The sequence below is a fragment of the Furipterus horrens genome, unplaced genomic scaffold, assembly GCF_987537825.1.
Source record: "Furipterus horrens unplaced genomic scaffold, mFurHor1.1.pri manual_scaffold_3, whole genome shotgun sequence".
In the NCBI taxonomy this organism is placed as follows: Eukaryota; Metazoa; Chordata; class Mammalia; order Chiroptera; family Furipteridae; genus Furipterus; species Furipterus horrens.
Window position 1 is genome coordinate 195657945 of NW_028327173.1, and position 15407 is coordinate 195673351.

Consider the following 15407-nt stretch of genomic DNA (forward strand, 5'->3'; position numbering starts at 1 on the left):
ATACAAACATAATAAATATATTTACGCCCTTACACATAACAGTATGTACAACAGCAGTTGACAATAGTAGCTCAGAACAGCAAAAAAGGATTAGTCCCACCCCCAAATTGTAGCCCTGGCGCATACTGGACCAATTTAAGGAACCTTAACTGAGTTACTTACTACGTAAATAGTAACTTACTAATAGTAGTTACTAAGTAAATGAGTTCTTCCCTTAAAAAAGAAGGAAAAAGTTTCTTGTTCCTCAAAATAAGCAAAAATACTAAGTTTGGTGTGTTCTTTCTTAGACCATAAAAAATGACAAATTTAGACTAAGGCTTAAAAGGGGAATATAAACTTCAAAATAATTTCCATAGCATAATAGATTAAAATGCAAAACTTTTAAAACACAAACACATGAGGAAATATTTAAAGTAACTTTTTTAACCAATGAATTCATAATCTGAAATAGCTGATTCAGATAGACAGGTGGAAGACAAACAAATGAAATAAAATGAAAATGCAGAAAGATGGAACAATAAAGTATTACATTGCACAAAATCTCAAAAAAGTTCAAGGTGAAATAATCTGAAAAAACAGGAATTTTCTAAGTGGAAGAAAATTGAGAAAATTATGTCTGTTTTCCTGCACAAGGCATATTTACCTTCTGGAAAAGAATGATGACATTATTGCTATAAGATAATAAAAAATTACTCTTAGGTGAGACAACCCTTTTTATTCCTCCATAAAAAGCAAAAAGAAGAAAACCAAATCCTTGATTTGTACTAGAGCAAAGGAAAATCTTTATACAAAAGCTATTATATTTTTATGTTCTTGATGTCTAAAACCAGAATCTATTAGAATATGCTCTTCAAAAACACATTTTAATCACTATACACACTGCTCAAATCTTGATGTATTCATAGAAGAAAAACATCAAGGTGGCTTAGATTTTAAGATAGGCAACAATACAAATGTGATATTATGATGGCATTTAATTAACAAAAAGAAATGTGAACAGTTAAAAAATATAAAAGCCCAATATAAAGATCCCCCTCATATAACAGACAATTTACTCTAGGAACAATTCGAATTGCACATTAGAGTTGTTTTAGCCAAGTGTGGCTCTCCACAGAAATTAAATGTGCTCTCAGGCATTCATATGGTCTGATTATCCCAATGACCACCAAAAAAAGAGTAAATATACTGAAAGGCACACATTTCCACACTTGACATATCAAGTAATTCTGTGTAAATTTTCCTTAGCACTGCTGATTAACGTTAACTTTCTTTTTAATAAAAGGTGCCATCACCATCTGTGCAAATCTAAACAAATCCTCTTCTGAAACCTTCACCTATTTTCATAAAACCAAGTCTGAACTATTCTCCCTCTTTGAATAACCATTTTAATTTTAAAATTCTGAAGTGGGAATCCCTGCCTTTTCAAAGGAATGACATGTTTACAGACTCTAAAGAAATGGTTTGTTAAATATGTTAAAAGCATGATTAAAAATTCAAGTACAATAAAAGCACGTGGCATTCTTATAGCAAGCCACCATAATAAAACTAAAACATGCTATTTGATTAAAAAGGAACACAAATGCAGTAATATATAAGAGCACAATTTGGTATGCAGTGTTATTTGGACTGGCTTTCAGAATATTCACAGGTAAAAGAAAAGCATTTGCCAAGTATGCCATAATTAATATGCAATACACAGGTGCAAATACAAATAATTATTTCCTGCTTCAAAATGACGCTAGTGACTCACTCTGAAAGCAGTGGTTTTTCACGTTTGAAAATAACATTATAAAAACAGGCCGTATACAACTCTATGAATACAAATGTTTGTCTACATAGAGGGCCCAATCATAAGCTGAATATATGATAATAATACAAGGTTCAGTAGCATAAGAACTACTAGATATAGACAGCCAAAGGTTTCAAGGAACACTGCAGCACTGCTAAACTTTTATAGGTAGTTCAGGTCATGGCCTCTTCATTTGGTAAATACAAACCTGTCAACTATACTGAAAGACAACCGAACAACAGGACTTCGTGATTTCATCCCCTCCCTTCGCTTCTCCCAGTCTCGATTTAAAAATGTGTGTGTGCTTTGAGAGGAGTAAATAAATGAATCTCCCCTTAAAAAAACTAAATTAACATAAAAAATAAAAACCGTATTACCAGTTATGGCATCTAAATTAAACCCAGCTGCTAGCATACTAGAAACCACCATTTACACCAAAGTTCAAAACATAAGTTAAAGGGACCAAGTTGGTATGTGTGGTGGGAAGTAGGCAAAAGGAGGAAAAAAAAAAAAAATCTAGCCTTTTTGAGAAATTTAAAGATTTGTGTTAGGAAAAAAAAAACAATATATAATAAGCTCACAGTTTTCCTTTGCAATGTACTTTAAAGTGTTTCAATGTTACTTCTGGAAACACAAAAACAAATAAAAGGAAGACAAAAATGGAAGACTTAAAAAAATCAATATACAAAAGTAACTTAAACACATGTGAATTTTGTCAAGATAAACCATGAAAAGAATTTGCTGTAAAAACACAAAAGTGAAGACAAGTGTCCCTATAGTTCTCCCAGGCACCTAGTTCACACTGAACACAGAACTTCCATATTGTATTTTAGAGCCCCTTAGAGAATAGAGCTATGCATTCTTAATATACATATTAAGTTTCTATTATTTTTAATATAAGTCAAATTAATATGCTTTCTTCTCGATGTGCAAACTGGAGCCCACGTCTACACTATCAATGGCCTGCAAGGGCCACCAAATGAAAGAGGTAAATATATACTTAGTGGCCCACCCACTCGAACCCCAAAATTGCCTCTCAGATTACAAAGTTGCATTTTTAAAAATTTTTTCAATTAAAATAAGAGATTTAAAATTGTTTACTAGTAAACACAAGAAACTTTTATAATTACTAAATTGTTTAATAAAAATCCAGGTCCTCACCACCTGCCCAACGCTTCAGCCAATGCACAGAATGTTATCATAGTATTTGTTTAGCTTAAAGACTAAACACATATATAAGCATACACATCAACCCAACAAGAAAAAATCTACTTATTCATGTGTATATAACTTCAGCTAGATGGTACCTTTGTGAAATACAACCATACTTCTAACAAGTCACTTTGGGGATTCTCTTTAAAAGTATGAGACTAAAAGAAACAATTACAAATTTTCTGTTTGGAAACTGAAGGTGTCATTTTAATTCTGCTCAACTCAGACAAGACCCAAGTTTAATGACTATGAAAACCTAAATTAAAATAAACATCCATTCCTGGGTCAAATTCTGTTTCCAAACTGTGACCACTGATTACTTCCCTTAACTCTTAAATAGATGTTTCATAAAGTGGGTAAGAAAGAGGTATATTTTACTTAGGGAGAATAGCAAGTAAAAATATTTAAGACCTATTATGAGAGGTCTTAATTGTTTCCTTGCACAAGTGAATTAAAATTCAACACCACAATTCTTACCCTTTTTGTAAAAAGGTCACACGCAATTTTTACCAAATAGAACCACATACAATAAGCAGTTTCATTTCAATCTATCAAAAGGGAAATTTCTTTAGTTCATTCTAACAAGTACTTTCTGATTAAACCCAAGTTGAAGGAAGGAATATAGACAAAGCTTTACATGCGCATTACCAGTGGCAGGTACCTGTATTTAAAATTGACAATTATGGTTCTCCTACACAAAATCCCAAACCCCCCTCCCCAACAAACCCAGGTGCTACAGTTCCATGGCTTGCCAGTTAGAAGTAGTGTCTAGGTTGTCAAGGTCTCTTTGTTCCAGTAGCTTTGCTTCTACTGCACTTTTTCTGACATGCAGAAGTTTTGGTTGGAGTATGTCCCAAGTTTCAAACTGTTCACTTTAAATTTTTTAAAAGTTTCTTTTGTTTTATGTATAAAAGAAAAGAACCAACTTTTCACCATTCTGCATCTCCAATGGCTTTGGAAAATATATAATCTCTTCCATTAAGATTCATAATGCCATCCTTTAGATGAAATTTCCATTTGTTTTTACTTCTGTGTATCTAAATAAACAAAAAAAGAATGTAAGAGATACCATCAAAAGACACAAAGGAAACAAGAAACCCATCCACACGGCAACAAAAGTTTGTGTTGTACATTTGTGCCTTTGCAAATTGGTTTCTTTTTTATTTTTATTGTTGACACTATTGTAGATGTCCCCACTTATCCCACTTTGCCCCCTCCTCCCAGCACCTGCTCCCCATTCCCTCTGGCCATCACTGCACTGTTGTCTGTGTTCATGAGTAATACATATATGTTCTTCAGCTAATCCCTTCACCTTCTTTCATCCAGAACTTTCCTCTTCCACACCATCTGACAGCTGTCATTCTGTTCCATCAACATTGTCCCAAAAGGTAAGATTTCCTTCTTTTTCATAGCTGCATAGTATTCCATTGTGTAAATGTCCCATAGCTTTTTTATTCACTCATCTACTGATGGGCATCTGGGCTATTTCTAGATCTTGGCTATTGTAAATAACGCTACTATAAACATAACAATGCATATACAATAGTCCCTCTCTATATCGTAGTTCACTTATCGCGGCCTCACTGTATCACAGGATTTTTAAAAATATTATATTTAATTATTTATCGTGGATTTTTCGCTATATCGTGGGATTTTGCGATACTGTATACGTATGTTGTTAAAGTTACGTAGGTTTAAGAATGTAGAATACGTTAAGAACATTAGTGTTTATAAAACTATGGAAAAGGTTAATAAGGGAGTGAGAAAGGTTAATAAGGGACTGGAAACAGTTTATAAGTGTGTGGGAAGGGTTTATAAAGCCTTAAAATATATATAAATGCTAAAGTAAATGTAAGGTTCCTACTTCGCGGATTTTCACCTATCGTGGGGGCGGGGGGGGGGGTCGGAGTCTAGAATGTAATACCTGCGATAAGTGAGGGAATACTGTATTCTTTCAAATTGATGTTTCACAATTCTTACAATATATTCTTAGAAGTGGAATCACTGGGTCAAAATGTAGTTCCATTTCTTAATTTTTTGAGGAAACTCCATACTGTTTTCCACAGTGGCTATGCCAGTCTGCATTCCTACAAACAGTGCACTAGGGTTCCCTTTTCTCCACATCCTCGCCTGCAATATATATATATATTAATCCTCACCCAAGAATATGTTTACTGATTTTAGAGAGAGGTAGGGGAAGGGATGGAGGGAGAGAGCAAGCAGGGAGGGAGAGAGAGAAACTTCGATCAGTTGCCTCCGTACATGACCGCCCCTGACCAGGTATTGAACCTAGGTATGTGCCCTGACCGGGAAGTGAACCAGCAACCTTTTGGTGCACAGGATGATACTCCAAACAACTGAGCTGTTGTTTGTTGATGTATTGATGATAGCCATTTTGGCAGGTATGAAGCAACATATCTCAATGTAGTTTTAATTTGCAACTCTCTGATGATTAGTGATGTTGAAATTTTTTTCATGTCTTTTGGCAAATGTATTGTCCTCTTTGGAGAAGTGTCTATTCAAGACCTTTGCCTGTTTTTTAATTGGATTGTTTGTCTTCCTGGTGTTGAGTTGTGTAAGTTCATGTAGTGGGTTTCCTTTTCCTTTTGTTGATGGTTTCTTTTGCTGTGCAGAAGCTTTTTAGTTTGAGGCCATTCTATTTGTTTATTTTCTCCTTTTTTTCTCTTGCCCTAGGAGACATATCAGCAAAAATACTGTTCTGAGAGACGTCAGACATTTTAATGCCTATATTTTCTTCCATGATTTTTATGGTTTCACAACTTACATTTAAGTCTTTTATCCAGTTTGAGTTATTCTTGTGTATTGTGTAAGTTGGTGGTCTAGCTTCATTTTTTTGTGACTGCTCCATTTTAACAATACCATTTATTGAAGAGATGTCTTTACCCCATTGTATGTCTTGCCTTCTCTGTCAAATATTGACTGACAATAGAGGCATGGGTTTACTTCTGAGCTCTCTGTTCTGTTCCAGTTATATACCTGTTCTTATGCCAGTACCAGGCTCTTTTAATTACAGTGGCCTTGTAGTACAGTTTGATATCAGATATTGTGAACCTCCAACTTTGTTCTTCTCTCTCAAGATTGCTGAGTATATTTGGGGTTTTGGACTATTTGTTCCATATCTGTCCTATTAAAATACTAACATATCGTTGGTATGTTAATGAGATCAATGGTATTTTGTCTTTCTCTGACTTACTTCAATTAGTATGATGCCCTCAAGGTCCATCCATGTTGTCACAAATGGCAAGATTACATTCTTTTTTATGGCTGAATAATATTCCACATAATATATATCACTATTTCTTTATCCATTCATCCATCGATGGACACTTAGGTTGTTTCCATGTCTTGGCTATGATAAATAATGCTGACATTAATATGGGGTCACATAGCTTTTCTAGTTAGTGTTTCATTTCCTTTGAATAAATACCCATAAATGGAATTGTGGGATTATATGGTAGCTCTATTTTTAATTTTTTGAGGAATCTCCATACTGTTTACCATAGTGGCTGTACCAGTTCACAGTCCCACCAACAGTGCACAAGAGTTCCCTTTTCTTCACAGCCTTTCCAACACCTGTAACTTCTTGTCATTTTGATAATAGCTATTCTAACAAGTAATGAAGTAATGCTCTCTGTGGTTGATTTATATTTTCCTGATGATTAGTCATGTTGAATACCTGTTTGTGTACAGACTGGTCATTTGTATTTTATCTTCTTTAGAAGTCTGTCTATTCAGATCTTCTGTCCATTTTAAAAATCAGACTGTATTTTTTACTATTAAATTGCATGAGTCCTTTATATATTTTGGATATTAATCCTTATCAGATATACAGTTTGCAAATATTTCCTCCATTTGGTAGGTTACCTTTTCACTTTGTGGATGGTTTTCTTTGCTGTGCAGAAGCTTTTTAGTTTGAAATAGTCTCAACTGGATTATTCTTGCATTTGTTTGCTTTTGGTGTCAAAAAAAAAAAAAGACCCGAAAGAGCTTACCACCTATGTGTTGTCCTAGGAGTTTTACAGTCTCGGGCCTTAACAAAGTCTTGCATTCATTTTAAGTTGATGTTTACACATGGTGTAACAGTGGTCCAGTTTTCCCAATACCATTTATTGAAAAAAACTGTCCTTTACCCATTGTGTATTCTTGGCTCTTTTGTCCTAACACATATGCATGGGTTTATTTCTGGGCTGTTTTTTCTGTTCCATCTATCTATGTGTCTGTTTTTATGGCAATACCATACAGTTTTGATTACTATAGCTGTTACAACATGATTTAAAAATTAGGGAGCATGATGAATGCAGCTTTGTTGTCCTTTCTCAAGATCGCTTGGCTGAAGGGTTTTGTGGTTCATACAAATTCTAGATTTGTTTGTTCTATACAAGTGAAAAATGTAATTGGGATTTTGATAGAGCCTTCACTGAATAGTATGGACATTTTAACAATATTAATTCACCCAATACATAAGCACAAAGTATCTTCCGTTTACTTGTGTCTTCTTCAATTTCTTTCATCAATATCTTTATAGTTTTTGGTGTACACATCTTTCACCTCCTTGGTTAAATTTATTCCTGTGTATTTTATTCTTTTTGATGCAATTGTAAATAGGATTTTCTTAATTCCTCTTCATAACAGTTCATTATTAATGTATACAAATGCAATAGATTTTTGTATTTTGATTTTTGTATTCTGCAACTTTACTAAATTTCATAGTTCTAACAGTTTTGGGTGGATTCTTTACGGTTTTCTATATATATCATGTCACCTGCAAATAGTGATAGTTTTATTTCTTCCTTTCCAATTTGATTAACTTTTATTTTTCTTGACCAATTGCTCTGACTAGGGCTTGCAATGTTATGTTGAATGAAAGTGGTGAGAGTAGGCACCTTTGTCTTGTTCCTCATCTTAACAGGAAAGCTTTCAGCTATGGACTTGTATTGTGTGTTCTTCTTATGTTGAAGTACCACTATACCCATTTTCTTGAGAGTTTTTATCATAAAGGGACTGAATTTTGTGAAATGCTTTATCTGCATTCATTGAGATGATCATATGACTTTTATCCTTCATTTTGTTAATGCGTTGTATTACTTTGATTTATTTGAGGATACTGAACCATCCTTGCATCCCTGGAATAAATCCCACTTGGCCATGGTCTATGGTCCTCTTAGTGCATTATTAAATTCAGTTTGCCAATATTTTATTAAGAATTTTTGCATCTGTGTTCACCAAAGGGTTTAGCATGTAACTTTCTTTTCCTGTGGCATCCTTGTTTGGTTTTGGTAAAATACGTTTTGAAGTATTCCCTTCTATTCTATTTTTTGGAAGATGTTGAGAAAAATCGGTATTAATTCTTCTTTGGATGTTTAGAATTCACCAGTAAAGCTGCCTGAACCTGGACTTTTGTCCTTAGGGATACCATCAGTGTGTTCAGATTTTCTACTTCCTCGTGGTTCAGTTTCCAAAGGTTTTATGTTTTAGAAATTTAATCCATTTCTTCTAGGTTGTCCAATATGTTGGCATAAAACTGTTTGTGTTAGTTGCTTATGATCCTTTGTATTTGTGTAACATCACATTTCTGATTTTATTTGATTCTTCTTTTCTTGGTGAATCCAGTGAAAGGTTAATCAAGTTATCTTTTCAAAGAACAAGCTCTTAGTTTTATTAATCTTTTCTATTGTCTTTTAATCTCCATTTCATTTATTTCTGCTCTGATCTTTATCATTTCCTTCCTCCTACTAACTTTGGGCTTTGTTCCTCTTCTAGTTTGTTCCCAGAGATGTAAAGTTAGGTTGTTTGAGATCTTCCTTATTTCTTAACGTAGGCATTTATCTTCATAAACTTCTCTCTTAAAACTGCTTTTGCTGCATCTGTAAGTTTTAGTATGTTGTGTTTCCATTTTCATTTGTATTAAGGTATTTTTAATTTCTCTTCAGATTTCTCCACTGACCCATTGGCTGTTCAGTAGCATGATCTTTAATCTCCAAATACTTGTGAATTTTCCAGTTTTCTTCCTGTAACTGATTTCTAGTTTCATACCACTGTGGTCAGACAAATTGGATTTTTAATAAAGTTTAATTTGACCAACAGCAAACAAACCATTCACCCACTAAGTGGATTTAAAAATTAATAAGTCTATAGTATTTTTTACAACCCTTAGCACTTGTGTTTATTAAAGCAATTAAAATTTTTCTGCTTTAATAATATCTACCAGGTTTACACATGTACATGTGTTCATTTTTCTACAAAAAATATTATACTGGCAAACAGTTAAAACAGGAATACCCTTTATTCTCCCTGATGCTTCTAGATTAGTTTTGCCTTTGCTCTAATAACTCCTTTTATGTCTACACCACTTATGAAACTTTAGGCTTTTCTTCATTCCTCTTATTTACTGACCATTAGGACACTATCTTTCTTCGATATTGGCATCATATTTACAACCATTCCCTTCTTCTTCCTCATAAGTAATAACAACTTCCACATTGCTGACCCTTCTAATACTATTGCCTTATGGTATTAATATTCATACTAAATATTTATATTTTAAACTGCTATTTACTTTATTTCCAATTCTACTTTAGTTGTCTTCAGGACACCTGGCAACTGTTTCCTCCAAGGTCAAGAATAATCTTCTAGTTACCACATAATAGCCACCTGTCATCTGATTTATTATAATAACTTGATTTTCATGCCTTCACCCTTCCTTTCCTTTCAATTATCTTATAAACATTGATATAAGAAGCACAGTTCTCAAAACAAATGAGCAGAACAGAACCAGAGGCATAGAAACAAGGGACAGACTGACAGTGACCAGTGGGGAGGGGGAGAAGGGCGTAAAGAAGGGGAAAAGGCTGGTATAAATGACCCATGGACATGAACAACAGGGCTGGGATTGACTGTGGGGAGAAGGGGGGAGAGGGGAAAGCAATGAGGGAGAATGGGACAACTGTAATAGAACAATTAAATATAAATAAATAAGTAAATAAAAGATTATATTTTGTAGCCTCCCTTACTGGTAGGGGTGGCTATGTGATTAAACTGTGATCAATGAGATGTAATTAAGTTATTCTCCTTAAAAAAAAAAAAAGGCAGCAGCACAATTCTAACCAATCACCTCTGTTTGACTGTTTCTATTTCTAGCCCTGGCTGGTGTGGCTCAGTGGATTGAGTATTGGCCTGAGAACCAAAACATTACCAGTTCAATTCCCAGTCAGGGCACATGCCTGGATTGCGGGCCAGGTCACCAGTTGGGGGCTGTGCAAGACGCAACCGATCAATGTATCTCTTACATAACAATGTTTAAAAGTAAATAAATAAATTGTTAAAAGAAAAATAAAAAGAAAGCTTACTATGTACAGATAATTTCTGAGGTCCTATTCCTAAAATTCTAGTCTAACCTCCCAGTGCAAACATTCTCCATGGCATATTTTTGGCTAATTGTTGTTCAGTGTCTGCTAAATTGATTAAAAATGGGGGGTGGGGGGCATGTTTCCAAAGAATTGTAAATTATGTTATTCTGATCTGTGACAACTCTTTCATAAGCTATACTAATTATTACTGTTTCAGCATCTATCTTCCTCAACTAGAGTAAGCTTTCCAATGCCAGGGGTTATTCTGTTTGTTCCCTAGTGTATCTCAAGCTCCTAGAACAGTGCCCTGGGACATCACAGACACTAAGTATCTGTCGTATGAAATTGTGGTATGAAAATACCTCTTTTCTTGTTTGGCACCCTGTAGAGCAAGTATTAACTCCTAAAAATAGGTACACAAATTTATTTACAGCATGAACTGAGGGGATGCAACCTGAAAGACAATGGTATATATAAACAAAAAAATGGTAAGTAGAGATAAAAAAGGAATTCCACAGATAAGTACAAAAATTGACTGCATTCTGCTGCAAGACAACTTACAAAAATGCAAATGTAGAAAAATATCATGCACCAAACAATGGTCCATATATTCAGTATGTAGGCCTATTGGGTAATTAATAGTAAAATTTTTATTTGAATAAAATCACAAAATACAACTTGAAAAATGATTATTACTGGCCCTAAGCCCTTCATGAAGGAATATCCTGAATGTATGAAAAAGGCCTCTTAAATCTCCAAATGACAAACGTATTAAATAAAATTAACCATATATAAGGCTGAAGCCTCAACACCTGATGCCATCAGCACTTGTCTACCCTACAGGAGAATTCTGCCTCATTATTAGGTTGAACTAGATTATGATTTGATCAGCAACACAAAACTCATTATTCTTTCTATGATCACTTCTAATATTGACTCACTACTGAAATTCTAAAGTCTAGGCTTCAAAAATAAACTCCTACAAATCAAGTTGGCTCAAAACATACCCAATCCCATTTTAACCAGTCACAGAACACCACCACCATTCTTTGCCATTGACTTAAAAAAATAAAATAAAACCCCCAACAACTTGATCTCCAGAACCCATTGAATTCTAAAAATTAGATCTCTGCAAACTTTAAAATTATCATTCAACACACTATTTAAAGCTATTTTCAAGTTCTTAGTCTGAAACATTAAAATAACCAATTTTAACATTTAAAATATTATGTGTATAATTTGTACCAAAAGAGAATAGAAACTTCCAGCCAAGATGGAGGGCTAAGCAGACACACTGCATCTCCTTCCACAACTAAGAAGGAGTACAACTACCTCAAAACTAGAGACAACCAGAAGTTCCAGAAAATCAAGCTGCGTGGAAGTACAACAAACAATGATATAAAGAAGAAATACTCATCAAGACAGGTAGGAGGGGCGGAGCCCAAGCGGAAGGATGTGGTGTGGTGGTGGCAGTGGCGGCAGCGGCAGGCCGACAGAAAGCACAGTCACGCGCTTCAAAAAGTGGGGAGGGGACACCTGCGGAGCATTCCCAGCTCCTGACCAGACCACAGAGCTCACGGTCCCAGCACCAGGGAAAATCAAGCCTCACTGCTTCTGACTGTGCAAACCAGTGGGGGTTGGGGCAGAGGAAGAAACTGCCAGTCTCTCAGCGGTCCTAGAACGTCTTCAGACCCACCCACTCTGGGAATGATAGCCAGGACAACAGCTAGAGAGGCACCAGTCCCATACAAAAGTGGGAGAACTGCCTGGAAAAGGGGTGAGTGCTGAGCAAGCAGCATTGTTCCCTCTCAGACCCCTCCCCCTCATACAGCACCACAACGTGGAGAAACAGGTCGCCCTGTACTGATGAATACCTAAGGTTCCACTCCTTACAATGTAACAGGAGCGACAGCTCTACCTAAGACACAGAGGCAAACAAACACAGAGAAGTATGGCCCAAAAGGGGGAAGAGATCAAGGTTTTAGTGAGAGAACTAAGTGACAGGGAGATAGCCAACCTAAGAGACACACAGTTCAAAACACTGGTGATAAAGATGCTCACAGGCTTGACAGATATGCTAGAGTATGGCAAACACATAAGGGAAGAAGTGAAGTCTGTGCTAAATGAAACGAAGGAAAATCCACACAAAACCAATGGTGAAGGGAAGGAAACCAGGGTTCAAATCAATGATTTGGAACACGAGGAAGAAAAAAACAGTCAACTAGTACAGAATAAGGAAACAAGAATTGAAAAAAATGAGGAGAGGATTAGGAACCTCTGGGACAACTGTAAACGAGCCAACATCCAAATCATAGGGGTGCCAGAAGGAGAAGAAGAAGAGCAAGAAATTGAAAGCTTATGTGAAAACATAATGAAGGAAAACTTCCCAAAGTTGGTGAAGAAAACAGGCATACAACTGCAGGAAGCAAAGAGAGTCCCAAACAAGCTAGACCCAAAGAGGACCACACCAAGACACATCATAATTACAATGCCAAAAGTTAAAGATAAAGAATCTTAAAAGCAGCAAGAGAAAAACAGACAGCTACCTACAAAGGGATGCCTATAAGATTATCAGCTGATTTCTCAAAAGAAACTTTGCAGGCAAGAAGTATTCAAAGTGATGAAAAGCAAGGACCTACAACCAAGATGACTCTATCCAGCAAAGCTATCATTTAGAATGGAAGGGCAGATGACGTGCTTCTCAGACAGGTAAAGCTAAAAGAATTCATTATCACCAAGCCATTGTTACATGAAATATTAAAGGGACTTACTTAAGAAAAAGAACATCAAAACTATTAACACTAAAATGACAACAAACTCACAACTATCAACAATTGAATCTAAAAATAAAAACAAAATCCAACAAGCAAACCAGAACAGGAACAGAATCATAGGTATGGGAATCATTTGGAGGGTTATCAGCTGGGAGGGGGAAGAGGGAGAAATGGGGAAATGGTGTGGGGATTAAGAAGCATAATCGGTTGGTACAAAATAGACAGGGGGATGTTAAGAATAACATAGGAAAGGGTGAAGCCAAAGAACTTATATGCACGATCCATGGACATGAACTAAGGGTGGCGGTATTACTGGGGGAAGGGGGGTACTAGGCAGAGGGGATCAAAGGGGAAAAAAATTGGGACTACTGTAACAACATAATAAAATATACTTAAAAAATAAAATAAAAAAGAATACATGCATCTTCTTATAATATGAAAATACTAAGAAGCATAGTCTTCAGTCAGGCTACGGTAAATGTCCTCCCTTCACTGAAAAATATGACATCTTGTTATTGTGAAATTGTGTTCTGGATAATTTGGTTCCAAGAGGTTCCCCTGAAACATCCTGACAATAAAAGTTTATTGTTATCTCCTGTTTTAACCTAAATATTTTTCTCTACATGAATGTAACAAGAAATTACATTTACTATAAGTCTGGTATAGGGTGTTAAAAACACTCACTCAGAAGTCATAATCTACAAAAGTGAATGTTCTGTTAACTCTGAATCAATGACCTCAATGAGTTTATCCTGTAATTTCACTAATATGTAAGTGGCCTGACTTTACCTTTTCTTTAGGAAATGACAAGATCCATTGTCTTGACATTTTCCCTATAAAATTGTTTGCAATAAGCATCGTTATTGATAACATTCATTCCTAAAAAAGCAACTCAAATTTAATGAAGGAGATTCATTTAGGGCATAAACTTTGTATGATCATGACAACTGTTCCAGTGCATGGCACATTTAGGCAGTTAATAAATATTTGTTTACTGAATGAGTAGAACTTACAAAGAAAACCCAATTGCTTTTTTAAAAGAATTAATTTATTTTGAGAGAGATGGGGAGGAAAGGAGAAAGAGAGAAAGAGAAACATCAGTATGAGAGAGAATCATCGATTGGTTGCCTCTCGCACCCGCCCCAACTGGGGACTGAAACCACAACCCAATTACTTTTGTTATGAGTTTTCAGTATTTGGTAAAGACCTCTGCTAAAATTAAATTATAAATGCAATATAATTTGTAGGTTTATTATAAATTTAATTATAATAGAAATTAGAAAACATTTTAAATTAAATATTTCAATAAATAACAAAAATCTCAACAATGCCAATAACTATAACAAAAATACTTGGAAAGTAGCACCCTTTTTAAGAATTAATAAGAAAAAAGGATTCAAGAGCTAATTCTCATAGAACTTAGTGTAAAAATTCCTTAATGATACCAAACTACAACAGAGCTAAATAATTTTTCGAATAACTTCCAATAAAAATGTATCTGTTAGTTATTAGTCTTATTTACTGCCCTAGTTCTCTCCTTAGTAATAAAAAAAAAAGGTTGCAGAGATTCAATTAAACCCTTTTGGTTTTGAGGTAATTGAGGCTAAACGAAACACTATTATAGCACCGAGTTATCACTGAAGTTAAAGGACAACTCAAAAGTGGTTGTTTACTTTGTTAACAAGTCAGGACATAACACCTTCCAATTTCATTAATAACTAACTTTTAAAATGTAAAGCTACACAAATTAATTTCTCATTCTATTAAAATAATCTACTAAACTCTAAATAACAATATTTTCATTCACAGTTTATACTAAATAGACACTTCTCCAAAGGAGACATACAGATGGCCAATAGAATATGAAAAAATGCTTAACATAGTCACTGATCATCAGAGAAATGCACATTAAAGCCAGCCACAATGAGATATCACTGCACACCTGGCGAGGATGTGGAGAAAGCGGAACACTTTTGCATTGCTGGTGGGGATGAAGACTGGTGCAGCCACTGTGGAAAGCAGTATGGAGATAGCTCAAAAAATTAAAAATGGATCTCCCTTTTGACCCAGCGATCCCACTCCTGGGAATATATCCCAAGGAACCCAAAACACTAATTCGAAAGAACATAAGCACTCCTAAATACATTACAGCATATTTACAATCACCAAGATACGGAAGCAGCCCAAATGTCCATCAGTAGATGAGTGGATAAAACAACTATGGGACACTTACGCAATGGAATACTACTCGACCATAAGAAAGAA

At 35.1% G+C, this 15407-nt stretch overlaps 1 protein-coding gene across 1 annotated transcript in view; it reads right to left on the minus strand.

Annotated features, from left to right (window-relative positions):
- Positions 1 to 956: 956 nt before the first annotated feature.
- Positions 957 to 15407, minus strand: part of GTF2A1 (general transcription factor IIA subunit 1) — a 40935-nt gene continuing 26484 nt past the window's right edge. Inside the window, exon 9 of the mRNA XM_090271266.1 lies at positions 957 to 4038. Coding sequence (XP_090127392.1) covers positions 3931 to 4038 — 108 coding nt within the window. The 3' untranslated portion in view covers positions 957 to 3930. The remainder of the gene's footprint in view (positions 4039 to 15407) is intronic.